The following is a 26,755-nucleotide window of genomic DNA, read 5'->3' on the forward strand; positions in this document are numbered from 1 at the left end:
AGGGACAAAGGTTGGCTTCTATCCCGCCAAATGGTTTCTTTTGGCCAAAACTTAGGGGTCCTGTTGATGAATCAGGCGTTAGTGTTCCGGAAAGGAACAAAATGGCGGTTCGGCGTCTCCTGGCTTACCTGGTGTCTGGCTTTTATCACTTAGATATGGGTTTTGTGTGCTGGATGTGTCGTGCACTTTGTACTTCACAGTTTCGTAGTACTAATCGAAGTGAGCCAGCAACAGGAAGCCGCCTTTGTCCGGCCTTGAACCGCGAGTATAGGTCGTTGCTCTCCCATTGTGGCGGACACGATCGTTCGCCTTCGTGAACTCGTCGGGCGTCGCTACCGATCGGGATGGTTACCAAGCAGCGCGGGTTACCATAGATGGCCCTCTGGTTGTCAGGTGCTGAAGCTTCGTGGCTGCATACTGGTGGCTTGTGGCGCTGTCGTCGGCTTTGAAGACTACATTATTCGGGGAAAACCATCACCCATCATTTTCCCTCACTGCGATATTTAAAAACTACAATTACCCGCGACAAATCACTACAACCTCGATGGAAGTGTTATCTGACGCTTACAAAAATCTCCATTGGAGGCGGGGGTGGGGGTGGGGGTTAAACCCCTAACCCTCCGTTCGCACGGCCTTGCATGTACGCCAGCAACAAACCTGTAAACCAAATGATGTAAACTGATAATAAATATGTACACAATATTATCATGTCCAGAGCTACAATTAGAAAAGTGTTAAACAGATGACATTTACAAAATTGTTGTTAAGGCAATTTTGTATGAGCAAAACGTAAATGTAGTCTACAACCGATTGACGAAATAAATAAATTTAAAGAGGGATAAACATAATGTTTTCATCCTGAAATAAAATAATTATATCATAAATTTTTCCTATTAGACACGAATGCCACAAGGTGGTAAAGTGTCATAAATAAACCTAAAAAAAATAAAAATTTTTCCTAATTTTTTTTCCAATTTTGCTGTCGTATTTCCAGCATTCAAGTAATATGTGTTTCGCCGTCAGCTTGCTTAGAATATTGGTGTTTTCTCTCCTTACATTAAATATTTGTGCGTTATCCAGGTGTGACCGTTCCTTAATCGGGTAAGGACATACTGTTTTGAATTCTGAATTTGAATTCTGAATCTGAATTCTGAATTTGAATTCTGAATCTGAATTATGAAACTGAGTGCTGAATCTTACTTTAAAATCGGCTTGTTGATATGCATAAATTTCAATACAGTTGGTGTCTCGGAAATATTCCTTTCAAATTTGATTCTAGTTCAACATAAGGAACATAATTTCAAATAATTAACTTATCACTTAAAACTTTATTCCGATGTTTTTTGGCTCGTTTAAGTAAAGTTTATAATTTATTCGTATTTGTGTGATGATCATGAGTATAAAAAAATGGTTTAAGAAATCAACTTACTACTTATATATTGGGCATTTTTGGTATAGTCATTATTCCTAACTGAATTCAAATTTCGAGGCCTCGTTTGATTGCAGTTTAAAATAACCGTTCTACTTCTTCAAAATGTCTCAAAAAAAATTGTTAGGTTTCTAGTAAAATAAGTTAAATTTATTTAGTTTTTGAAATAGATTCTTGAGATTTGAGATATTCACTGTGCGATCTTATAATCTGGATTTCCTTGTAAATACAATGTTTCAAAGTATTGAAATTAGAATAAAACGTATTTAAAAATTATGTGTATTGTGATCATATTCACGACTCATAACCATGAACAGCAAAATATACTGCTCTACCTTTGATAGCTAACAACTATATGTAGCCCATGTTTTTCAAAAGACATATAATGTAATAAAAATCTATTGTTCTGAACATTCAAAACCTTGTAATGTATTTCTAAATTTTGTTCATCATTACAATATTTTCAGACAGTTTTCTTCAATGTTTTTTTTTCTGAAAACCTTTTTAATGTCTTTGTTCTAATCTTTAATTAGCCAGTTATATTGTCTCCGACTAATTCAATCACATAGTTAGAGCGCAAATTAAATTAAGTTTGAAATTTCAGCGCTGATCAGAGAGCCCGCAATCAACTGATTGTGTGGTTCCTCACCAGAGGCTCCTCAAATCAGTTATGACGCACCATAATTGACCATCCGCCGGCTTTGAGGCATGCATCGGAAGTGGTCGACTAAAGACTACGGAAATCGAAAAGGAGAAGAGCAGAGGACATATGCCAGACAAAGACGACAACTCGATAGTTATGTAGGGTAAGTGAGCCTAATTTCGCTATATTATGTAAGAGGTTTTGAGCTTTCATATTAGTAGGCCGAATCATGAATTCTTAGATATACAATTTTTTGGTAACTAAGTTCCAAATTTTTTTCTGAACTCTTATATGATTTAAAATAATCATTTCAAGCTTTAATTTACAAAAAATATCATGTTTTATAAAGTGTGTCAATGTTCCTAATTTGGCACTAATTGTTCCTAATGTTAACATAAGGGTGTTCCTAATGTTTACATATGAGGAAAATTGTATCCGCGTACCCAATATTGGTTCCTGATTTTGCATATGGATCTGTTTTTTTATACTTTAATGAGAACAATCTCAAAACTCACCTTTTTATAAATTTTACAACGTTTTTGGAATATGAATAGAGAAATATTTAATGACTATTTAAATCCTACACAGTATTCCTTTACGCTAGTTTTCAAGAAACTAGTGGATGTTGAGCTTTTTAGAATTCAAACTTTATCTTTTCCAATGGATACACTTATTATATTTCAAAAAGTAGAAAATTCATTGTAATGGATGCAAATAAGATATAGTCGAACACAGCATCATGCAACAGCATGGTTAGATGCAACATTTGTGTGTCACAACTCACAACACTTATTCAAATTTTGTTTGAGTATAATGTAATAAAATTAACATTTAATGAGAACAAAACGATGATGCCATAGTATCTCACGTCGTGAGAGAGTTTTTTGAAGTTTTTGATTCTCATAGAAAATTTGAAAAATCGAAATTTTTATATTTTTTGACACCGTCAAAAACTTTACACAGTATGATGGATTGGCTTATCACCTACACACTTTATATTGATTTTAAAATCCTATATCAACACTGTTGGTGTATAAATATCTTTCGGACAATCATTTAATTTTTTTAATAAATATTTTGAAAATTCCGATAGCAGTCTGGGCTAAAATGCATCGACATGCAAATCAATGATTCACAGTTTAAATCTTGTTTTCATATGCTGGAATATCGTTTTAAATTTTGTTGTAGTATTTTTTTACCACTAAATGTATACAGCATCCTAATGCTTTCTTTTTATAAAAATCTTTGACCGAAAAATATCAGCTGAAATGATTGCAGATCGTGCTTTATGCGTAACGAAATCACAAATATATCAAAAACTATTACTTTTCACACTTTTTCATTTAATTTTTCATTCAAAACAAATGTTTTTGCAACTTACCGATTTTCCTTAGTAGGGTGAAAATCGCATGTATTGAAAATTTAAAAATAACTGGTGAAACCAAATATTTTTCTGAATACGTTAATTTGATGTCCCATTAACCTTAAAACTTTTGATGTACAAGCGGTATGATTATCTGTGAACATTAGGTTTTTAGAAGCCATTGAAATGGAAAAGTGTTGCATGATGCCCCAGGTGGCGGTATACAACGTATTTTATTAAGATTTTTTTTAAATTTTTCCTTTCGATTCTGTTCTCGTTGAGAAGCTCTCAGTAACTTGATAGTTTATTTTTCTGTTGCGTAGGGTGCGTTCTTTACAACCTGAAGAAAATATTTTCTCAACATTTACAGCTTTGAGATACACTGAAGTAAAAAACAATCAGGTTTTATTAACTCAAAACAGCTGATTTTAACAGATCGTAGAAAATTTAGTTAAAACACAATTTAACCAACTAAATTTATTTCAAATACATTCTATGACTTTGATAAAGTTTGGAAAACTTTGACTATGTCCATAATTAGGAACACATTGAAAATAGTGTTCCTAATTGTGGGCATAAGCTTTTTTGAGTTTTTACACGAAAAAAACATGGTTCTAACATACTTATTACCTAAATCATGATAAAAAACAACCCGACGAAAAATTTCAAAAAAATCGGATGACATATTCAGCTTTTATCTTCCATTTCTAAATAGGTGTTTTTTTAAGAAATTTGCTAACAATTTTATTCAATTTGGACATACTTTGAAACAATCCAGATTTTACGAAAAATCCTGTGAGTTAGAAAACTAATTTGTTTGTGAAATGAAAGTTCACATGATCTGTTACATTATCTATTTTTTTTGTATTAGTGATAAGTGAAAAACAAGGTCAAAACAGTCAAAATCGAACGGTGTGTTAACATTAGGTACACATGCCAAATAAGGAACACTTACCCTACTAAACTAATTCTCCATCCTCCTGGCTAGCTAATGCCTGGCCGAGTTGTCGACTCCCAATCAGCCGCAAAACTCAATTATTTCTCACTCATCAACCTCGTTAGCAAAGATATCACGGTTCCAGGATCACACGACGACAACGACGTTGATTCCTTTCCCTGGGTCTGGGTCCCGGTCGCTGAAATGAAATCTGTCCGTTTATTCTCACCTCATCATCAAACGAGATCCGACAGGTCAATAGCTAGAGAGCAAGTGGAGGGGTTGAGGAAAATGTGCACATTAATGATGCAGCATTGTTTCCCGGGGCCAAACACCTAATCAAGTGCCCCGATCAGAGAAGAGGAGTGCCTCGGAGCAGCAACTCTACTCCATTCCAGGATGATACCATCAGCAGCAGCAGCAACAGCTGGCTCATTCGGTGTTATTGATTTTCACGCCAAGCTCTCAAAACCAAAATGCGAACCCTGCGGCTTGGCTGTGATGTCGGTGTGATGCCACCCGGTTACTTTTTGCTTCCTTCACTAGCGTTCCATTCACCAGGCTGCCAGGATACAAAATGCAACAGCACCCCCGTATTTCCTTTTTTTTTTCTATCAACCCTTTTTATCAGCCCGAGCGAAAATGGTTGGCTGCCTGGCGGAAAAATGAAAGGGAACCTCACAGTAATTCTCCTGTTGCCGTTTAATGTTGATTCGTGCCATAAACAACTGATCCTTTACACTCTGCTCTGCTAGACCGGGAGCTGCAGCAGCAAGTATAAACGAGCGCGAAGGTAAAGGTAACAGAGTGAAACAGTGTAAAATAATTTTCCTCACTGTTTCATTATTATTTTTTTAGAATAAAGAAAAAGTCTTCAGCCAATCTCTTTAAAATTCAAATTAAGCTTGAAATAATATCAATTTAAAAAATGCATAATAAATAAGGAAATTGATTACTGAATCTATTATCTAACTCAAGACCATCCTACCTACCTACCTAAGGGTCCAGCGCCGAATGACCGGCGCATAGGGCTGAGATAAAAGATCTCCACTGCTGGCGATCCGGAGCCAGCGTCTTCACTTGCTGCCAGCCGAGGTTCTCGTCAACTGTGCGGATTTCAGCGGCTAGATTTCGCCGCCACGAGCTTTTGGGCCTGCCTCTTCTTCGATGCCCATCTGGATTCCAGTCAAGCGCCTCTCTGCAAATCTCGTTTTCATCTCTTCGCAGCGTGTGCCCAATCCATCTCCACTTACGTTCCCGAATCTCGATTTTTAGCGCCTTTTGATGACACCGGCGATGAAGTTCAACGTTTGAGATCCAGTTGCCAGGCCAACAAGCGCGGATGATGTTCCGCAGGCAGCGATTCACAAAAACTTGCAGTTTTTGCGTCGTCACCGCATATGTGCACCAAGTTTCACACCCGTACAGCAATACGGATTTGACGTTTGAGTTGAAGATTCGGATCTTAGTTCGTAGAGAGATCTGGCGTGACCGCCAGATGTTTCGGAGACTCGCAAACGCAAATCGGGCTTTTCTGATCCGGGTCTCGATGTCCTTCTTGGTCCCCCCATCAGGCGTAATCTGGCTACCAAGATACTGGAAGCACTCCACTGTCTCAACCTGTTGTCCAGCTACCACGAAATTGGAACGATTTTCTGTATTGATTTCCATCGACTTGGTCTTTTCGACATTGATTTTGAGACCAGCTGCCTTGGAGCTTTCGGTGAGGTCGTCGAGTTTGCTCTGCATGTCTTGTTGTGTTTGGGCGAGCAAAACAATATCGTCTGCCAGGTCAAGGTCGCTCAGTTGCTCCATTGTTGAAGGATTCCACGGCAAACCTCGGTTTGGTCTACAGTCAATCGATCCAGTCAAAATCTCATCCATTACGATGAGAAAAAGAAGCGGTGACAAAATACATCCTTGTCTCACTCCAGCAGTTACCGGGATTGGTTCGGAAAAGACACCCTCGTGCAAGACCTTGCACGAAAATGCCTCGTACTGTGCTTCGATGAGATGGACTAGTTTCTCTGGGACCCCTCGTCGTCTAAGAGCAGCCCAGATGTTTTCGTGGTTAAGTCGGTCAAATGCTTTTTCGAAATCAACGAACACCAGCAGAAGAGAGTCCTGGAATTCGTTGATTTGTTCCAGTATTATTCGTAGCGTTGTGATGTGGTCCACACATGATCGTCCGGATCGGAATCCAGCTTGTTGCCGTCGGAGTGTAGCGTCGATTTTCTCCTGGATCCTGTTCAGGATCACTTTGCAGAGTACTTTGAGGGTTGTACAGATCAAAGTTATGCCTCGCCAGTTACCGCACTCTGTTAGGTCTCCTTTATTTGGGACCTTTACGAGGATACCCTGCATCCAGTCGGCCGGGAATGTTGCAGTATCCCAAATGTCAGCAAAAAGACGATGCAACATTTGTGCTGACAAGGCAGGGTTGGCTTTGAGCATTTCAGCAGGAATGCAATTGATTCCAGGCGCTTTGTTGGATTTCATGTCCTTGATTGCCGTTTCTATTTCAGCCAGCGAGGGCGCTTCCGAGTTGACGCCATTAATGCGACTTACTGCGGGCGCCTCGAGCTGCGGGTTCTGTTGGCCATTGCTATTTGTAACTCGGAAAAGTTGATCAAAATGCTCAGTCCAACGCTTGAGCTGATTTTTTCGATCTGTCAGCAGCTGACCTGCTTGGTTTTTCAGCGGCATTCTTGCATTAGTCCTTGCACCACTAAGGCGGCGAGAAATATCATATAATAATCGGATATCTCCAATGGCGGCGGCTCTTTCTCCCTCTTCGGCTAGGGAGTTTGTCCAGGCTCTCTTGTCTCGTCTACAAGCTCGTTTAACTGCCTTTTCCAGCTCCGTATATCGTAAGCGGGCGGCTGATCCGGTACATGCCTGCTCAATTCCGACTTTCGCCTTTCTCCGATCATCGATCATCCTCCAGGTTTCATCCAACATCCATTCACCTCGTCTTCCACAAACTTTACCGAGAGTACCATGGCTCGTCGTGATAAAGGCATTCTTGATTCCACACCACTGTTCTTCGACTGTTCCGTCTGTCGGCAGCTCCGAGGCTCGGGATTCTAGCTGTTCAACGTATGTCCTTTTCACCTCTGGATTCTCCAACCGGCGGACGTCGTATCGACACCCGACTTTCTCCTCGCGCCGTTGGACACGCGCAACTCTCAGTCGTATCTCGCCAAGGACGAGGTGATGGTCAGATGCAATGTCTGCGCTTCGTTTGTTGCGGACATCAAGAAGGCTCCTTCTCCATTTTCGACTGATGCAGATGTGGTCAATTTGATTTTCTGTTCGGCCATCTCGGGATACCCAAGTGACCTTATGTGCTGGTCGATGGGGAAAGAGCGATCCACCGATCACCATGTTGTTGTTGCCACAAAATTCTACAAACAGCTCTCCGTTTTCGCTCATCTGTCCTAGGCCATGGCGCCCCATGATGCGCTCAAAGTCCTGATTATCGGAGCCAATCTTTGCGTTGAAGTCGCCTAAGTGTTTTTGAATGTCCCCCTTCGGAATTCTCTCAACCACGCTGTTCAATTGACTGTAAAACTGCTCTCTTTCCTGCAAATCGGCAACGTCAGTTGGCGCATAACACTGGACCATTGTAAGGTTTCTAACCCGTGTTCTGAATCTGGCTACGATTATTCTTTCGTTTATCGGTTCCCATCTTATGAGGGCCGCATGGGCCTGCGGGCTTAACAGGAAACCAACTCCTCGTTCCCGAGTAGCATGTTCTCCTCGTATGCCAGAGTAAAGCAGTACTTGCCCGGACTGTGTCTTGTGTTCTTCAGTGTTAGGCCAACGGACTTCGCTCAGTCCCAATATCTCTAGCTTGAGGCGGCTAGCTTCTCTAGCAAGTTGAGTCAGCTTTCCTGGCTGGGCAAGGGTCAAAACATTCCAAGTTCCAATTCTAGTCCGTGTTTTCATGCTATAAGTCGTTGCCAAAGTTCCAATTCGGTTATTTCTTCTCTCAGTTTCTGTAACAATACAAGATATCAGGAGCAGTAGGTTGTTAGCCTAAAGTCCCTGTGCAAATCTGTCCGGAGCTCCGAAGCCCGGAAGAAGCACTAGTGGTCCACCGGATCACTTGCTGCCACGGGAATCGCACGCACTACTCGGCTGACTCGCCTGCTTGTCGACTGGCTGACGGAATGACTCCCTGTGTGCACGCTTGAGGCGAATGACGCGGTATTGGTTTGATCCATTCACACATCCCCTTCCTATCCCAAACAAAATAACTTTGGAACAATAAAGAAGAAACTGTTTGAATCGTTTCTTTTTTATGAGGTTTTCTAGAAAAAAAGATAATGGACAGCAAATTTGTTTCTCCGTCTACTTGGCTTCTGCCATGCATTCTATCAATTCTACGGTAGAATTTTTACCTCTATTTCAATCTCCGTTAAACGAAATAATCTTAAATACTTCAACGGAATGAGATCTCTATTTGATCACCGAATTACTCTGCGACGAGAATTTACGACAATTTTTCCACAAAATGCGAACTATGTAAACCCCCAAATATCAAATTTTGTAGGCATGTTGGGTCTCAGTGGTTTTAAGCTTAGTCATGTTTGTTTATATTTTGCATAAATGAATTGCCGTTTTACAAATTTGATACACGGTTAACATATAATCAATAAAACGGTGCTATAAATCAACGATTACACGTTCGATCTCCGAGTTGAATTGAGAAAACCAATATTTCATATTTTTCATTCATGTTTCTTATTTTAAATTATGTTCCCGATTTGGACAATTATTTCTCGTCTATCACTGGTTACTCTCATCTCACAACTCGTTTGATTATTTATTTTATAAGAAACTGAAACTGTTCTCTCAACATTCTGTCAAAGTATTCTATTCACCTTCAAACTTTCCACTCGACTTACATTCTACATTTTTTCATCATTTGTTCTTATCCCAATTCCAGTTGATTCCTTCAATGAGATAACTGTCCTTATTTGAGCAGACATCTCGCTTTATGGTTCATCCTTATTACAAACATTCTACAAGCTGTACCATCAACACGCTTTTTTCTCCTCATTTCAAGTTGTCCTCTCGACTCGCTTCGTAGTTGTTCTCCCAACCCGCTTGATTTTCAATTTGAAAAGATATATAAACTTTCATTTCGATTCGATCTTTTTAAATATCAAGCAATCCTCTAGACTCGTTTTAAATTTCAATTTTATCGCAAGCCAGAGTCCAAAGTGTTTCCATTCATTCTTTTTTCAAGCTGTTTTTCCAACCCGCTTGGTTCCCAAAGATAAAGTACTCTCTACTCTCAATTCGCCTTCAAATTACAAGCTGTCCTCTCAACTCGCTTGAAACTTGAATTGATAAGTTCAGGCTGTTTTCTCAACACGCCTTTCATTTTCAAGCTGTCCTCTTAACTCACTTTGAATTTCTATCTATATGTTCAGGCTGTCCTCTCAACTCGCCTTCCAATTTCAAGCTGTCCTCTCAACCCGCTTGAAGTTGTAATCGACATGTTCAGGCTGTCCTCTCAACTCGCCTTCCAATTTCAAGCTGTCCTCTCAACCCGCTTGAAGTTATAATCGATATGTTCAGGCTGTCCTCTCAACATGCCTTTCATTTTCAAGCTGTCCTCTTAACTCACTTGGAATTTCTATCGATATGTTCAGGCTGTCCTCTCAACTCGCCTTACAATTCCAAGCTGTCCTCTCAACCCGCTTGAAATTGTGAACATGGTCAAGCTGTCCTTACGACTCGCTTAAAATTTCATTTTTTTTTTGCTTGTTGTCCCCTCAACGGAACTTCAATTAAACTAAATTCACCAATTCCAGTTTCAGAATTATTTCATAGCCCGCTCATTTGCAAAAAAAAACTTGTAAATTATTATATGTGGCACGTTTTCTTTTTTACACATCAAGCTAGATGACTTCCGACAGCGTTGCTATTTGTTTTAACTTCTTTTCACATAATGAGTATTCGAACTACTCATTTTGACACACTTGTTTTTCGATGGGTATTTATAAACTACTTGATTTTCAATCATGTGTAATGCAAATAAATTAATCGTGAATCGTTAACCACGTTTGTTTTGCTTTTTGCTACACTCAGCCGAAAAGGACACTTTAAATTCACCTAGATTTTCACGTAGGCACTCATTACGTGAATTTTTGCTTGGTTTACGTGAAGCACTTGGAAGCTAATACGAAATCACTTAATCCTTACGTGAAATTCCCATAGTTGTCATGCTTCAAAACAAAGACACGTTCGATTTACGTGAAAATCCAGTGAACTTCCAATCACAAACAGGTTTGTTGAATTTTATGTGATGTTCACTTAGCTCTGAAGGGCTCATTTGCCTAAAATCTATGTGAAAGAACAAAGGTACCCAATATGGCGCGCGTGAATTCAAGTGCTATCGACTGTCGTAAAGAGCAGTTTTTATTGCGGTGGAGAAGCTGTATTTTTGTAAGTATAAGTAAAAATATCATTCTTTGGTTGTTGTTTACATATTTTGCCATTTCAACAGGATGCGGAATTGGAGCAGCTGGGACGATCAGCCAATTGCTAAATGAAATACAATTTTTTGGAGACTTTGTGAAGTGAAGAAATGTAAAGTGAAGTTCAATTGTGAAAAGTTGTGTATACTTTTTTATGCGGGTAACTAAAAAGTTATTGTGATGTGATATAAATTCCGGTAAATAAAATCTTTTTTCCGAATAAATAATTTATTATTTCATTGATGCGAAATACAACACAATACGTTCATATTTTAATTAAATCTACGTGAAAAGTATGCAGTAGATAGAATCCTTATTCACATCCAATCTACGTTATTTTCCCGTACGCTTTCACTTACAAATGAAAATTACGTGAATTCTGCTTGCTGTACGAGTTCTGTTTGCTACCTGAAATTCACGTAGATTTCACGTGATTTTCATGGTGGCAAAAATCTATGTACATTTTCACGTAGCGTTCATGTGAAAAGTTTTTTCGGTGTACGATTCTTTTTTTAATGATATCTCATTTTATCAAGATAACGAAATACCCCCTGTCACGGTCGCCAAATGTGCAAATCTGTCCGGAGCTCCGAAGCCCGGAAGAAGCACTAGTGGCCCATCGGATCACTTGCTGCCACGGGAATCGCACGCACTACTCGGCTGACTCGCCTGCTTGTCGACTGGCTGACGGAATGACTCCCTGTGTGCACGCTTGAGGCGAATGACGCGGTATTGGTTTGATCCTTTCACACAGTCCCTATCCCGCGATGGGGCTGCCATCTTGGACCTAGCTGGCGAGAGCCGCATTTCATAAATTCAGCCGCTTGCTGCAAGACAGACGCTGTTTGAGCCGCCCCTGACCTGGAGAACAGACGCTCGGTTGTTGTTGCACACCGCCCCTGACCTGGGGAACAGACGCATGCGGCCACCTTCTCAGTCTGCATGCGACCAAAGCATCCACCGGGGTTGGGTACCCGATCTCCGCTTAGGTTACTCGCACCCCAGCCGGCACCGCGGGGAGGTAGAGATAGGAGTTGTGAATAAGAGGTGATATGACCACTATGGGGTCTCGTGTTGCACATTATCCACCGTTTACCAGCCGATAATTATAATTATTCAAGACCATCGCATAAATTCAAAAAATAATAAATTTTACTAAATAAACTCAAAATAAATCCGAATCAAAGTTTCAAAACAATGTTACTTCCGGTAAGTAATTGAAAAATAATACAAAATGATGATCCTTATTAGCAACTAGAAATATCAAGTCAAAATTTCCGAAACACAAGAAAACGAATTCGAATTAAAGTTTGAAATAAAAGCAGAATTTATCATTTAATCGTTTAACACCATCCTTAGAGATTCTTCAAGTGGTATGATGATATGCTTTATAGTTTAAAAAATAGTGATGGTTGGATAAGTGTCATGTTGTACTCACAAAAGCATGAGCATGAGATTTGGCGTTTAAGTTTAGTTGCATTGTGAGTGGATTATACTACAGTGAGCGAAATAAGAATAGCACCACTATGTGTTTCGTTTTAAAAATATGAATGATAGAAAATCACCAAAATTTTCTTCTACTATTTGTTTTTGAATTGTTTAACGGATAAATCTAGCATAAATTTCCTTTTTTTGGACATTGCAATTGGCGTTGAGGACCAAAAATATGAAAAAGGGTGCGAAATAAGAATAGTACCGTATTTTTCAACAAAAAATAAGATGATTTCTTGAGCTTGAGCTTGAGCTTGAGCTTGCTATCAACTACGGTCCACCTGCGGCCCCTCCCAGCCAATGGCATAATGGTTGCACTCCGTGATTGGTTCGAGATAATCAACGTTGCACAATGAACCAATTGAAAGATTGCTGGGAACAAGCAATACAATCTCACTGTACAATTTTGAGGATCTCCTACTTTTAAACGAACCAATAACGACGCCGGCCAAGTCCATGTAGTCGATAGAGGAAGGGAAGTGCAGCACATGTGATGATTTGTTTTGCGGAGACCGGCTGTACGCCATCTCTCCACAAATCTCACGCTGTTTTTTTTGGGGGAAAGGGTGATGTGGAATGGAAATCACTTTGGTAAGTGATATTACCACTTTAAACCTATGCTCCTATGCTCCTAGAACTCCTAAGTTTCCTAATGAAACTCATAGCTTCTCCTCCTGAGGCTAATTCAATAAAAATCAGATTGAACGATTTGTATTCGAGTGGTATCTGCAAAATAATTAATATTTTTAACACGTTGCTATGTACCAATGCTGCATATTGAAACCAATCCTAAAAACAATTTCAATGATTTCAATTTGTAGAATAGATTAAAATTTTGGTTTTCCCCCAGCAAAGTGAAGATCGACAAAGAAAATATTGCGTTGAAATTACTTGTAATATTCATAAGTGTACATTATCGAAACGAATTATTATAAACTGAAGTGGAATTGTGAATCAGGTTCAAGCGTAGATATCGGCCCTTATTGGGGTGGAAAATTTGATTGAACCATACAAACTAAAAGAAATATTCTCATATCCGTATTTTAAAAAAGTTCATTACAATATTAAATTAAGTATAAGGTTCGTTATGAAGAAATTAAAAAAAATGAAACGGTTCTGGTAATAAATTATTGAATACTTTTTAACCAATTTGTCTAGAATTAAATGAAAATCCGAACTTAAACCGACTGAAGATTTCAATAAAAATTCATTGTATTGTGGTTGGTTTGTCCTATGCTTACCTAACTGAATCTGGCCTCATTGTAATGATACACAACAAAAAATTCATAAAAATATTTTCGTTTTACGATACGGTTAAGTAAAAATATGGCGCAACTTACAAAGGATTTTCATTAAACGTATCTTCCAATGTATCTCTATTTCATCATTGTTAATTATTTTTTCTTGAACTTTGTTTTAGTATATTTCCTTAACATTTCTTTTTCCAAATATGAATAATGAACAATAGACAGATTTAGATTACTAAAATAATTAAATTACGAAATCGCCACGTTGAATTAGTTATACAAATATTTGGTTATGCTGCGCATTAAACTTTTCCTAACACGCGAAGGTATTTTGCATCAGTCAAGTGATGCTTTTTGCTTCAGATATGCCATTTTTGTGATAAGATTTAAGTGGAATAAACAGTCTCTAAAAATTCACACAGTACAAAAACACAAGCTTTGCAGGATCAATTCAAAAGAATCAATTATATTTGTAGACTTTGAAATGAAAGGTATAACGAAGGAATATAGAATCAACTGTCTGATCTGATTCTTACAATATAAAAAAAAATAAAACTATCGTTTATTATCAAATTATAAAATTTGATATTTTGGTTGCTTTATAACTTTTTCTAATGTATTTTGTTTAATGAAGAAACATTAGATATACGTAAAAATTACATTAAAAAAAAAAAAACAAAAAAAAACTCGAGAGTTCATTATGAGCATCCCACGGTATTATCTCACTTTTGATTTCAACAAAATGAACCTAGAATAACTGTAGCAATTAAATTCAAGCATGTTTTCCAAAACAGCACTTCAAATGTCTTGTCCACTATCCGGGGCTTGCCATGGCAATCAAAACTATTCATCCACTGCCTAGTGTTGACCAGGCCTCAGAAATCAATTAAAGTAGGCTTTGGACAATTTCGTAGCACCTCCATACACAAATCATGCAAAACAAAATATTAGACTATGCCAAGTAAATAGAAAAAAAACTTTTCTGCAATTTCGATTTTAAACTCCAAAATAAAACTTAATGATGAAAGATGATGTCTTCATATAAACAAAAAAAAAATGTATGACCAGCAAAAAAAAATTCAAAAATTAAAATATTTCAGCTGAAACTGTAAAAAATACACGAAGGCCAATTAAATATGTGCTATTGTGACATCAACCACAGAGAAAAGAAAACATTTACTGTAAATGATATCAACTAAAAAAGTTTTAAAAATTCACTTGAAATAGAAACTAAAATATTTTCATTTTATGAAAAAAAACTGAACCATGCTATTTTTAAAGCACGTTTTATTTCGACGGCTGATGCGACCAAATGAATGAACATTTAGATATACGCTAAACATGTTCAACAGAAAGTATGGATACTCAGTAATGGACTCCTTTAGGTTCCTACCAAAAAAAAAGATATCATGAATTTAGAAATTGTACTTAGCTGTGGTGTTGTTCCTTATCCACGTTCCACCTACAACCTTCGTGCAGGCTGAAGATGATGACGATTTCTCCTACTTTTCCAACACAAATTCAACAAAATGTGCTTTCTGTTCATTAAATTTTCTTCGTCAATTCTCGCACACATGTTTTGTTACTATATTATCACTTTGTTTTCACAATTTAACAACTTCCAACATCACAATTTCCAAATTGCCAAGAATTTTTGAGTGATGAAATTTTATTTTTCAGAGCCCCAAAATTGATATTCGCGAAAATACAAACGAAAAAACGCGACGTTGGAAAAAAAACACGACCGTTCTCGAGCACGGCTTGCTGCGATCCCTCAACAAAATCAAGATTATTTCTAGACATTTACTGTGTAAAAGTGATTAATTATGCTTCTACGAATTATGTGAAAAGATAACTGCATTTAACACAAGATGGACCGGCAAATTGAATATACCTATTCGGGCCGTGACAAGTCAAAATGACTGGTAAAGGGGAAATTTTTTATATCATAATATTTTAAACTTTTTTCTTTTCAAATTATTTTGTTATTTATTCGATAACATTTTTGTTATAAAATGGAAATATTTTTTACCATGGGTGCACGGAATCACCTCATTTTGGCATAGTTGACGAATGCGTGCATGTCATAAAATGAATATTTCAAATAATTATCAAAAAATTAAAACACATTATCAATTTAATTATTAAATCATGTTGGATGGCTATGGGTATTGACCATGGGTGCACGATTTCACTTCAGTTTTGTTTTAGTAGATATTTTCTAGCATCCATCGCTCTGAAGTTTCTCAACACGTTGCCTATAAATTATACCTGATATTGTAGGTTTTGAAGCAATATTTGTGAAGCATTGTCTTTAATGTAAATTGCAAATAAAACCAAAAGCAAGCGAAAAAAAATTATCTTGTTTGAGTTATAGTAGGTCCTACCGGCTTCCGAGAAATTTTGGCGACAGAACACTAGCGCCAAAATAGATTTTACGGACTGAGACCCAAGCTCAAATTGTGTAATCTGTTACACACACTACTGCATAAAAATCAAAGCAGCTGGCGTTTACGTTAAAAACTTCATTTTTAACTCATTTCTATTGACATTTATACTATGAAGATCACAATTGGTCACTTTGAATTGTACATTGTTTGAAAGACGATACTTTTCTGATTGCAAAACTGTAAAATATGTAACCGAACTCGTCCGAACTCAGGAGATATAACCAGTTCAAAATGACTATTTTTGTTAAGTATTTTTAAGATATCTCGTTGAAACTTCAAAATTTTTAAACAGTATATTCAGCAAAAGTGTACAATTTTTCTGTCTTCAAATCTCGCTAGAACATATTTTATTTGAAAAATCACGCGCAAAAAAGTTATGTTGAAAAAACTGAAAATTGATGTTATTTTTTTGTAGAGAAATGAAATTTCAGGGACTAGATAAGAGAAAATCGATGTTGAAAAACATGCGAAAAAAAATTCGCCTTGTCTCCCGGTGAGACTTGAACCCACATCTTGCGCCTCTCCGGGGCCCATGTATTAACATTCTACTACAGGAGACCAACCTGTGGTATGAATATTATACTGGTTGAGTGTCGATGTCTATCGGAATGAAGGGAATAGTTCTCCCATGTGATCATAATCATTTTTCTTGGTCTATTTCTATTCCCATCATTTCATCTTACGGTAGTTGGAATCAAGTCTCACCGGGAGACAAGGCGAATTCTTTTTGCATGTTTTTCAACATCGATTTTCTCTTATCTAGTCCCTGAAATTTCATCTAAGTTGGATTCATTTCTCTACAAAAAAAGTTTCGCTGACTGAATGTTTGAGTCAAGACCCATTTCTGGGTCGCAATTTAAAAATAGAAATGAGGCGGTGCCAAACACCGAAATTGGCTGGATATCCAAATACGGCAAACGCATCATTTCTCATCATAACTGACAACCCGTGCAGGATATGAGAAGGCAATGCAAATCTTGCCGTGCCTAAAAATGTCCAAACTTGATTCCAACTACCGTAAGATGAAATGATGGGAATAGAAATAGACCGAGAAAAATGATTTTGATCATATGGGAGAACTATTCCCTTCATTCCGATAGACATCGACACTCAACCAGTATAATATTCATACCACAGGTTGGTCTCCTGTAGTAGAATGTTAATACATGGGCCCCGGAGAGGCGCAAGATGTGGGTTCAAGTCTCACCGGGAGACAAGGCGAATTTTTTTCGCATGTTTTTCAACATCGATTTTCTCTTATCTAGTCCCTGAAATTTCATCTAAGTTGGATTCATTTCTCTACAAAAAAAGTTTCGCTGACTGAATGTTTGAGTCAAGACCCATCTCTGGGTCGCAATTTAAAAATTGATGTTATTTTTCTAAAATTTGTCATAACTTTGAAACGATTTATGTAACAGCTATGACTTTCTTAGCAAAATTGCTAGAATTGGTTCAAGCTAAAAACTTTTCTCAGACAATATAGCTCTAAAATGGATATAAAAAAGTTAGTTTTTCTAACTCACTACTAGGTGGATTAATCAATTTTTCAAAAAAACTAATTTTCTAGCTCATGTAATGTTGGTTATTTGTCTCGAAGACACTATAGGTCTAAAACGCATAGTTTCGGCGGAAAATAGTTTAGATCGCCTTTTTCATATTTTACCCCTGTGTGCGGTGTAGCGAATTTTCTTAAATTTTGATGAATGCTAGGGTAATCCGTTCCGCTGGCAAACGATCGGGGTCAGGGTTGAATGGAGACGGCCAGTAGCAACAAAATGTTCCATCAACAGTGGAAAAGAATAACATTTCACCCATAGTGCAAATTGATTGGCGTGAACAATGTAAACAAAAATCTTGTTTGGGAAAAGTGACGTTTGTTTTCAATGTATAAGTGAGAGGGGCAATCGTCAAGTGCAAAGCTTGGATCCCATCTCGTTGGATGGCAGCACTATATGCATTGTGTTGTTGTCTCCGAAGATTCGTTCGTGAAATAATATGCCCGATCATCTTGATAGTTAGGGATCTTTGGTTATAGGGTTGTGAATTTTACCAGTCATTTTGACTGGTCACGGTCCGAGTGTCCATGGCGAAATTTTTCTCGCTTATTAAAAGAGCTAGTGAAATAAAAAAAAACAGTTTTGTGGAGATTCAAAATTCATGAAAAGTCGAATTTTTTGCGAATTTTTAAAGAGAAGTGTTTAGAAGATATTCAACAATCAAAGTGTCCAACCAGTCATTTTGACTGGTGCGGTCTTTCTAGTGTTAAAGAAGTTTTCTAGAATTCCAAAGGTTTTCAAAGGTTTTAAAAGGAGGTTTTAAGAAATGCTCCTCTAGCGTTCAGGAATTTGATATTTGAGCAATAATACTTTATCAACCTGCTTGATTACTTTGTTAGCATTCATAAGTATGATGCAAAATGACGAAACTAAGATTTGAGGCAGAATTTCTATCAAAAATCAGGCTTCATATTCAAAAATACTAATGTTTTCAAATAGTCAAACACAATTTCTCTAGTTTCAAGTCATAGATGGCAGCACTATCTTGCAATTAAACCAAATTTATGCCCATTTTCGAATATTTGTGATTAATTCAGGTGTGCTGAATGATTTTGGTCAAGAAATAAGTATTTGGTACCGTGTGACCGCCTTGGAAAATCTAAGATCACAAAATCAAAAAATTATAATTTCATCAAGGTCACTAAAAGTGAATTTCTTGGACCGATAATAAGAATAATTTTGTACTTTCTGATGGAGCTTGATGGACAGGACGGCTAGCAGTATTATTGGTATGATTTGGAATTCAATCGGAAGTTGAGTTGAGCAGAAAATTTGGCGTTGGTATATTCTTGTGCTGGTGATTTTTTTTGTAAATCCGGAAAAGCTTTCTGCAGCGTGAACTCCAATAAAACTGTGTTTGAAAACTTCCTCGAAATGATGAATATGGGCCTAAATAAACCTGGAAAATCAATATTGAGACCATCCATTTCAACCTGTTTTTTTCTGTTTCAAAATATACCCAGAATGTTTGTTTCATCATTTCGCGTCATTTCAATGAAGAAAGTAGGTAGTTTGGTAAAAATTACAGCTCAAATATCAAATTCCTTAGTTCTAGAAAAGCATCTCTAAAAACCCCCATTTAAAACCTTTGAAAACTTTTGGAATTCTAGAAAACTCCTTAAAATGCGGTTATCCATTCAACCAATTCGTAGAAGTATCATTACAACAACAAATTGTAAAAGAAAGTTTTGGTGATTTTCAATCATTCATATTTTAACAAGCAAAACACATAGTAGTGTAGAGGCGCCTAAGACAACGGCTTAAGGAAGCTTTTTTCTTTACTTCAATAGAATTGTCTTCCATGTTGGTTTAAAACTGACATTTATGAATTGAACTGTATTCCTAATATTGTGTTATGAAATTATGCAGGAAATAGATCAATCCATTACTTACTTTTGAACCAATTGATGATTTATTTTTCACCTTCAAGTTCCCTCATTGTCGTACCAGGTCCTTACTTCCGTCGTACAAGGAGACCGAAATTGTCTCAATTCATTCCACCCTCTTCTGGGAAAAATTAAAAAAAATGCGGTTGCGGTTCATGCAATTGGTATTAACTTACTTCAAACGAATCAACCGTGCAGGATAATAGCAAACTTTCTCTCAAGTAACCAGTCGCAATAAGCCATGAAACTAGCATAGCTTTATTGTAAACAGGTCTACTATTGCTTGGCTTATGCATTTGCAGGCAGCAAAATATCATACCTTCTATTAAATGCTACCGAAATTGTCTCAAACTATTGAGGGATAGTTTTAAAATTTTGCAGTTGCGGTTCATTCAAATGCTATCATTTACTTCGCACCGATCAACCGCGCGGGACAACTGCATAGTTCGGATTAGATCAAGGTCGCAATAAAATGGTCTCCCCATGAAACTAGAAAGCAGATCAAAGTTAGCTTCATTGTAGCAAGGTACCATTGCTTGGCTGGGACAATTACAGGCAGCACAATATTAGACCTTACAAATTGAATCCTGCCTGCAAGTGTTTTTTATACCAACACACTCTCCAACGGACAGGGCTGCCATGAGCCAGGATTTTTCTGTAAAATAAGATTTTTTAACGATCATTCAGACATTTTTCACTAGTAACTTTGCACAAATTTACACAGAAACCGCACATATTTAAAGAACATCAACATTTATAAAATAACTATATGTTTTTCTACATAATGGCACTGAATAGTAAGAGATTGGAGAAAAGGCAGAATCACTCATGCGTTTTGTCAACATTTGTGTTCTTATTCATGTGGGAACCCTGGCGCAGAATATCGAAACAAAACAACGCCACGTTGATGCGTGAAATGCACATTAGACTGGTTCAGCTCATCTATTCGAGTTTTTTTTACGAGCGATAAAAGTTTTTGCAAGAAAGTTTTTTTCTCGGAAATTCACGCTCCGTTATTCTAACATTGTGTTGTTGTCATTTTGTTTTGTTGTTGCAAATTAAATCAGCTAAATGCAAGTTTTTGGGTTCAAATTTTTGGGAGATGACGTACAGTAATTCAACTTAAATTAGACTTTTCGACAATTTTCATTCAAACTGTAATATGTCACAAACGACGAACCACATTTTGTTGAAAATTCACTGAGAATTTACAAAAATCAACAAACATGAGTCAAGTTTTAAAACTTATATGGGAGGAATCAGAATATGAGCGGGTTCGATTTTGTAGAATCTTGAACGAATGTATGTACAAAAAATCTACCGAATTCGATTTTTTATTGAAACTTGTGTTGAGATCCAAACGAGAGACTCATGTATTCTGGTCAGTAGTTAGAGTTGTTATAGATTTCCATTCAGAGAATCTCTGAAAACTGAAGAAGTTTAAGTTTTAGTTTTCAAGAATCTCTCAGTGACCATTCTGTAGAGCAAAGCGTTTGGTCGTATGTCAGATATTGCAGTTTGAATGAAAAAAGTTCAAAAAGTATAATTTTCATAGAATTTAGGTATCACATGTTTCAAATTCTTAAGAAAATGTTTAATGTCATCAGATAATAGAATCAAAAATAATCAAATCTTAAAATATTAAATTTTGAAGAAACAATGTCATTGGAGTTGAACGTTAGATATGTGTAAAGTTGGAGATATTCTTGCGTGCATCCCAACTTCTGTTAAATTATGCACGGTACTGTAAGTAAAAAATTTGCAAAACACCAACCACTAAGCTAGATCATTTAAAACCACACATTATACGCAATGCTGAATACATTCGAGTAATCTATCTATATATATAAAAAGTAATTTCCGTTTGTTTGTTTGTATGTTTGTCTTCAATAGGCTCAGCTGCCTTAAGAGCTAGAGAGCTGAAATTTGGCATGGGTGCTCATTAGGACCAGGAATGATGAAAAATGTTTTTAGATTTTCGGATGACCCCTTTTGAAGGCGGTCGTCCATTCAACAACGGTTTTATTCCCCCGATCCAAAAGTCATGGCACCCATTTTTGTGAACCGACTTTCGTTTCCGTTCGTTTCGTTGGCGGGATTATTTTCACCATCACCAAGGGCAGGCTATTAGAAACGACCATCCAGAGCTCACATGTACTGGATAGCAAATCAAAGCTTGCTGAGCATTAAAAATTTGAAAGTGAAAATTTTGGCGGGTGTTTTTTGTACCTTCTACTGTTGAAAGCACATGCTACCGGTACGAGATATTTGGATACAATTTCAAGCCTACATTTTGATTGAAAAATACTAGAAAAATAATTAGAATAGTAGTGGCTTTCAAAATGCTCTTTACCGCCGCTGGGGGGCTTTGAGGGTCAAAAATTTTTATATTTTTGGAATTCCTCATAGAGATAGAAAAATTGATTAGATTCAGAGTTTATGCAGTTGAAAACATGCAAAGTGAGTTTTCGACATGCTCAATAAAATCATTCATATTGAAAAGTGGGATAATCTTCAACAGATATTTTCATTAGATAAGGGATGGAAAAGATAAAAAAGCAGTTAATTCTTTTGATGATAAAACTATTAGGCCACATATATTCAAGCTTCCTAAGATATTATGTTTGTCAATATTATGTTTTCAATATCTTAGTCATCTTGCCGTTTTTATACATCAGATTGGGTTGAAAATTGGCACATAGGGGTTATTTGGGACAAACAATTGAATTCACTTATCCAAATTAAAGTCAGGGGTCGGCCTAAGGGGTCGTCCATATTAACTATTCACTGTGTTTGCGATATTGTCGTTATTATACATATATTTAGATGAAAATTGGTACACGAGAGTTTTAAGGGACGATCAATCGATTTTAGGTATTGAATCCAGTGTAAGGGGCCGGCAATGGGGTCATCCATATTAACCTTACAATATTTTTGAAGTATCGTCGTTATTATACATCGGATTGGGATGAAAATTTGCACACGGTAGTTTTCAGAGACGGACAATCGACTTCAGATATCAAAGATTGTATAAGAGGCCACCAAAAGGAGTTTAACTTTTTGGCAATAATTGCGTTGTTATGCGATGATCGACTCGAAATTTTTACACGGGGTTTTTTTTGGCACGGGCAATCAATTCCTGATTTCAAATGAAGTAGCAGACGACAGAAGAGGTGTTCGTTCCATATTTTTGCAATTATAACTTAACAATTAATTCGGAAATGAATCTGGATAATATTTGGCTATTGACTTTCTTACAAACTGTTCATAACATATTCCAAGTTGAAAGCGAAACGGAGTTCGTATGGGAACAGCTAGTTTATAAATATAAATAGACTTTTTGCACTTATCTCCCAGCGCATTAAGTCCCTAGTTTCAATGTGGTCAAAATAATCAAAATTACTTTTAAATCAATTATGTTCATTCTCTATAAGTCCAACTGTGGTCAGCAAAAAATAGTCAAAATAAACCGGTCTAATTCCAATTATTGCAAAACGGTTTCCCATTCTTGTCGCTAAATAACGACGAATTATGGGGGCCGAGCGATTGGATTTCAATCAAAAATTGATAAATTTATACAAATCAGACTAGTTTGAAATAATTTTTCTAATTTTATTTCGACATTTTTCTGTTGAATGTTATGATTTTGATCGTTACATGCATTGACAGGAAGCGTTAAAGCAAAGAAACACGTTGAGGGGATCACTAAGTTCGTCTTTCAATATGGCGGAGTGCGCCAATAATTAATTTCACTTCGCGATTTCAGAATCAAATATCTCAAAAAATAGTTTGAAAAGTGACAAATTTGTGATAGAGAATAAATTCAAATGCGTAAGTTTATCATGTGACGTAGCCAACTAAAGTGGAAAGTGAGTTTTCGGCTCTCAAACATGCATTCATGAATTAAGACGAATCAGAGGGATACGACGGAGGTAGGTACTCCTACCCTAGTACTATTCTTATTTTGCTCACTGTATTAATTCAAATTTCTATCTTAACTAAAAAAATGTGTCTAACACATAATTTGAATTTGAGTGCTTACTTTTTTCAAAATCAACCTTCAGGCGGTATTTGGATCGATTCTTCATATGCTTGTTTCGATGTTTTATAACTATCGATGTTTTTGCCGGATTTTCGTTGTTTTTTTTCTGTTGTTGTGTTCGTGTAATATGCTTAGAACAGAGGCAAAAATTGTCCTGAGATTTTTTCTCAGATTTACGGTGTTGGGTGTATTATTAATGTGACACATTTCTATGAACTTAAGTGTGTGTTTGTTGTAGCCTGTTGGTAATTCAAATGTAGTTTCTATTAGTTGATCACCCAGGCGGTAAATCCTTTTACGGATTGCATTACAAGGCACGGCGAGCCACAGCGTCCCACAGTACGCTAATCTGGATCCATGGTCGCAATTGGTCGGTTCATGACACTATGTACCCCTACTCCATGAATTCTACCTGGAGCCTCGGGCTATAATTCTCATCCGCACCTGCAAAACTAAGCACCTCTCCTCTGACGCCTTGAGGTCCGGCCTCTACTCGTAGCTCGAGGCTCGCGTGATTTGCACGACTATTGTGCACTCCGCCTCTGTTAGAAACCACTGCAAGGAACCAATGACCTCTCCTCTAACGACTCGAGATCTTAGCTCCGTATGAATTGGTTTGAGGACCTCTCCTCTTTGCCCGTCCGTATGCCGGATCGAGAGCAATTAATCCTGAAAACGCCCCTGTCACAGCACACGTCCGGAGCATTACGAAAACTACTCGGATGATTCCAGGCGAAGACGTCATCCTACATCAACTCGAGTGACTCACCCGCTGACAACGTGAAGTCACTTAACCCAACTGTATTTCGCGGTGTAAAGCCTCTACCCCCTACAAGTTCGACTGCGAAGAGGGTCAAGCCTTATCCCCGCAGCTTCCTTCGTAGGGAGCGCGTTCTACTCAGATAATCCGCAGCGGTTGAGGTATCCTACACAACGTTCACGACGTACACAACAGCTTGACATACGCAGAAGGTAGAGTTTAATCTTTGTATGCTTTACTGCTAGGATCAGACGCACACTATTCGAATGCCACCCGCCGAGAAGGCACTCTACTCCGACCGTGGTCCGGTCTTCCTCCTTCCTTTGGCTGGAAATTTTGAGGCAGCTTATCCTAGACTCGCGCCTGTCACAGCACACGTCACACAGCACACGGGTCTCTAACGCTTGCGACTCAGATGAATCCCAACGGTGATGTTATCCTACCCGAATTGAGTGGCTCATCCGACGGCGACGTGAGACCACTCTACCCGACAGTACCACGTCGTCGGCAAATCCCACAAGTCTCACTCCCGTGGGTAGACGCAGTCTCAGCAGTTTGTCGTAAACGATGTTCCACAATACCGGGCCAAGAATCGATCCTTGTAGAGTCACAGCCGAGACACTCACTGTTTCCAGTCCCTCGCCGGTCATATACTGTAGTTGGCGTTTACGGAAGTTACATTCGGCCATCCTATAGATATATACCAGAATCCTCATATGAATGAGCGACGACGCAATCGCTGCCCAATTGACGTTCTTCACGTCAAGGGTGTCTACTGAGCAAAATCGGTCTCTTCTCCTCTTATTTAGTCCGGCTATGTCTGCCCCTTTGATAACACGTAGAATGGCATCCACCGTACTGAGGCCTTTCCGAAAATCGAATTATCTTGGCATGGAATTTGGTAAATTAAGTTGGATTTCTCACCGATTCGTTTCGGGCCCATCACTCGGCTGAACAAGTCTCCCACTGTCATGTTTTTTTCTGCTTGTTACTCTGACTTTGGGATAATCGGCAGCTGAGCATTGGATCACGCGATCTGCTAGCAGCGATATGTATGGTCTTGAAGTTTTCAGGATGGTGGTTGTTGGCTGGAATTTGTTCGGATGGATCAGAGCGTGGAGTTTGTTGGAGGTTTGTGCTAGTTGACGGTTGGTTGTAGTCCGGGTTATGTGTTGATGGATTGTTGTCGTGTTGATTCATTTCCTGGTAGATGTTGTGTAGTGTTCTTCATTTGGGTATGGTTGGTGAGTTGGAGGGTGAGTTGGTGGGGTTTCCATTAGGTTGTAGTAGTGGTTTGATAGTTGGTTTCAGGATTTGTTTTTGTTTGGATTTTTGGACATCATCGACGTCAGATCCTGTCGAGGTGCCAATATCGAGTCTGACCACTATCTGGTGATGCTGAAGATGCGCCCAGAACTCTCCGTAGTCAACAACACACGACACCGACGCTCGCCTCGGTTAAATATCGCACGACTGAAGCAACCTGATGTCGCAACATACTAATCGCAATCACCCGAAGCACCATTGTCGGCAGAAGGCGAGTTTTAAGTAGCCGTTTTCGAGGGATACCATCAAGACAGCCATCAACGGTGCTACGGAGAACGTCATCGGACATGTGGAACGAACTCGACGGAACGACTGGTTCGACGAGGAGTGTGGGAGAATGATGGACGAAGAGAATGCCGCGTGAGCGGCAGTAGTGCAAAGAGGCACAAGATGTGGAAAATCACCGACAGCGGAAGAGACAGCGAGTCCGAATTTTTCAGGAGAAAAAGCGCTGCCTGGAGGAGGAGGAACTCGAGGAGCTGGAGCAGCTGCATCGTTCCCAAGAAACATGAAAATTCTATCAGAAATTCAACGTATCCCGCAAAGGCTTCGTGCCGCAAGCCGAAATGTGCCGGGATGAGGACGGGGGCATCCTGACGGACAATCGTGAGGTGATCAAAAGGTGGAAGCAGCACTTCGATGAACACTTGTACGGCACACATGCAGGAAACCAAGACGTTGGGGAAGGTACATCGAGGGCATAGCCAACGACATAGAGGAGCCACTCCCAACGATGAGCGAAGTTAAGGCAGCCATTCGCCACCTGAACAGCAACAAGTCGGCTGGGAAGGATGGCATCGCAGCTGAACTCATTAAAATGGCCGATTGCTTTCATCGGTTTGTTGGTGTGGATCTGGGACACCGAAGAGCTACCGGAGGAGTGCAAGAGGGGGTAATATACCCCATCTACAAGAAGGGCAACAAATTGGACTGGGAGAACTACCGAACGATCACCGTCTTTAATGCCGTCTACAAAGTGCTGTCCCGAATCTTACTCCGTCGCTTAACGCCGCAAGCAAACAGATTCGTGGGAAGTCATCAGGCCGGCTTAATGGAGGGACAGTCTACGACGGACCAGATCTTCACACTTCGCAAATCCTCCAAAAATGCCGTGATCACCAAGTCCCTACG

At 38.4% G+C, this 26,755-nt stretch overlaps 1 protein-coding gene across 1 annotated transcript in view; it reads right to left on the reverse strand.

The window, feature by feature from the left end:
* Nucleotides 1-25,271, reverse strand: part of LOC129753134 (uncharacterized) — a 48,755-nt gene extending 23,484 nt beyond the window's left edge. Inside the window, exons 1-3 of the mRNA XM_055748932.1 lie at nt 25,223-25,271; nt 24,925-25,163; nt 194-433 (exon numbers count right to left, since the gene is read on the reverse strand). Coding sequence (XP_055604907.1) covers nt 194-433; nt 24,925-25,163; nt 25,223-25,271 — 528 coding nt within the window. The remainder of the gene's footprint in view (nt 1-193; nt 434-24,924; nt 25,164-25,222) is intronic.
* Between the last annotated feature and the right edge of the window lie 1,484 nt (nt 25,272-26,755).

The sequence above is a fragment of the Uranotaenia lowii genome, chromosome 3, assembly GCF_029784155.1.
Source record: "Uranotaenia lowii strain MFRU-FL chromosome 3, ASM2978415v1, whole genome shotgun sequence".
In the NCBI taxonomy this organism is placed as follows: Eukaryota; Metazoa; Arthropoda; class Insecta; order Diptera; family Culicidae; genus Uranotaenia; species Uranotaenia lowii.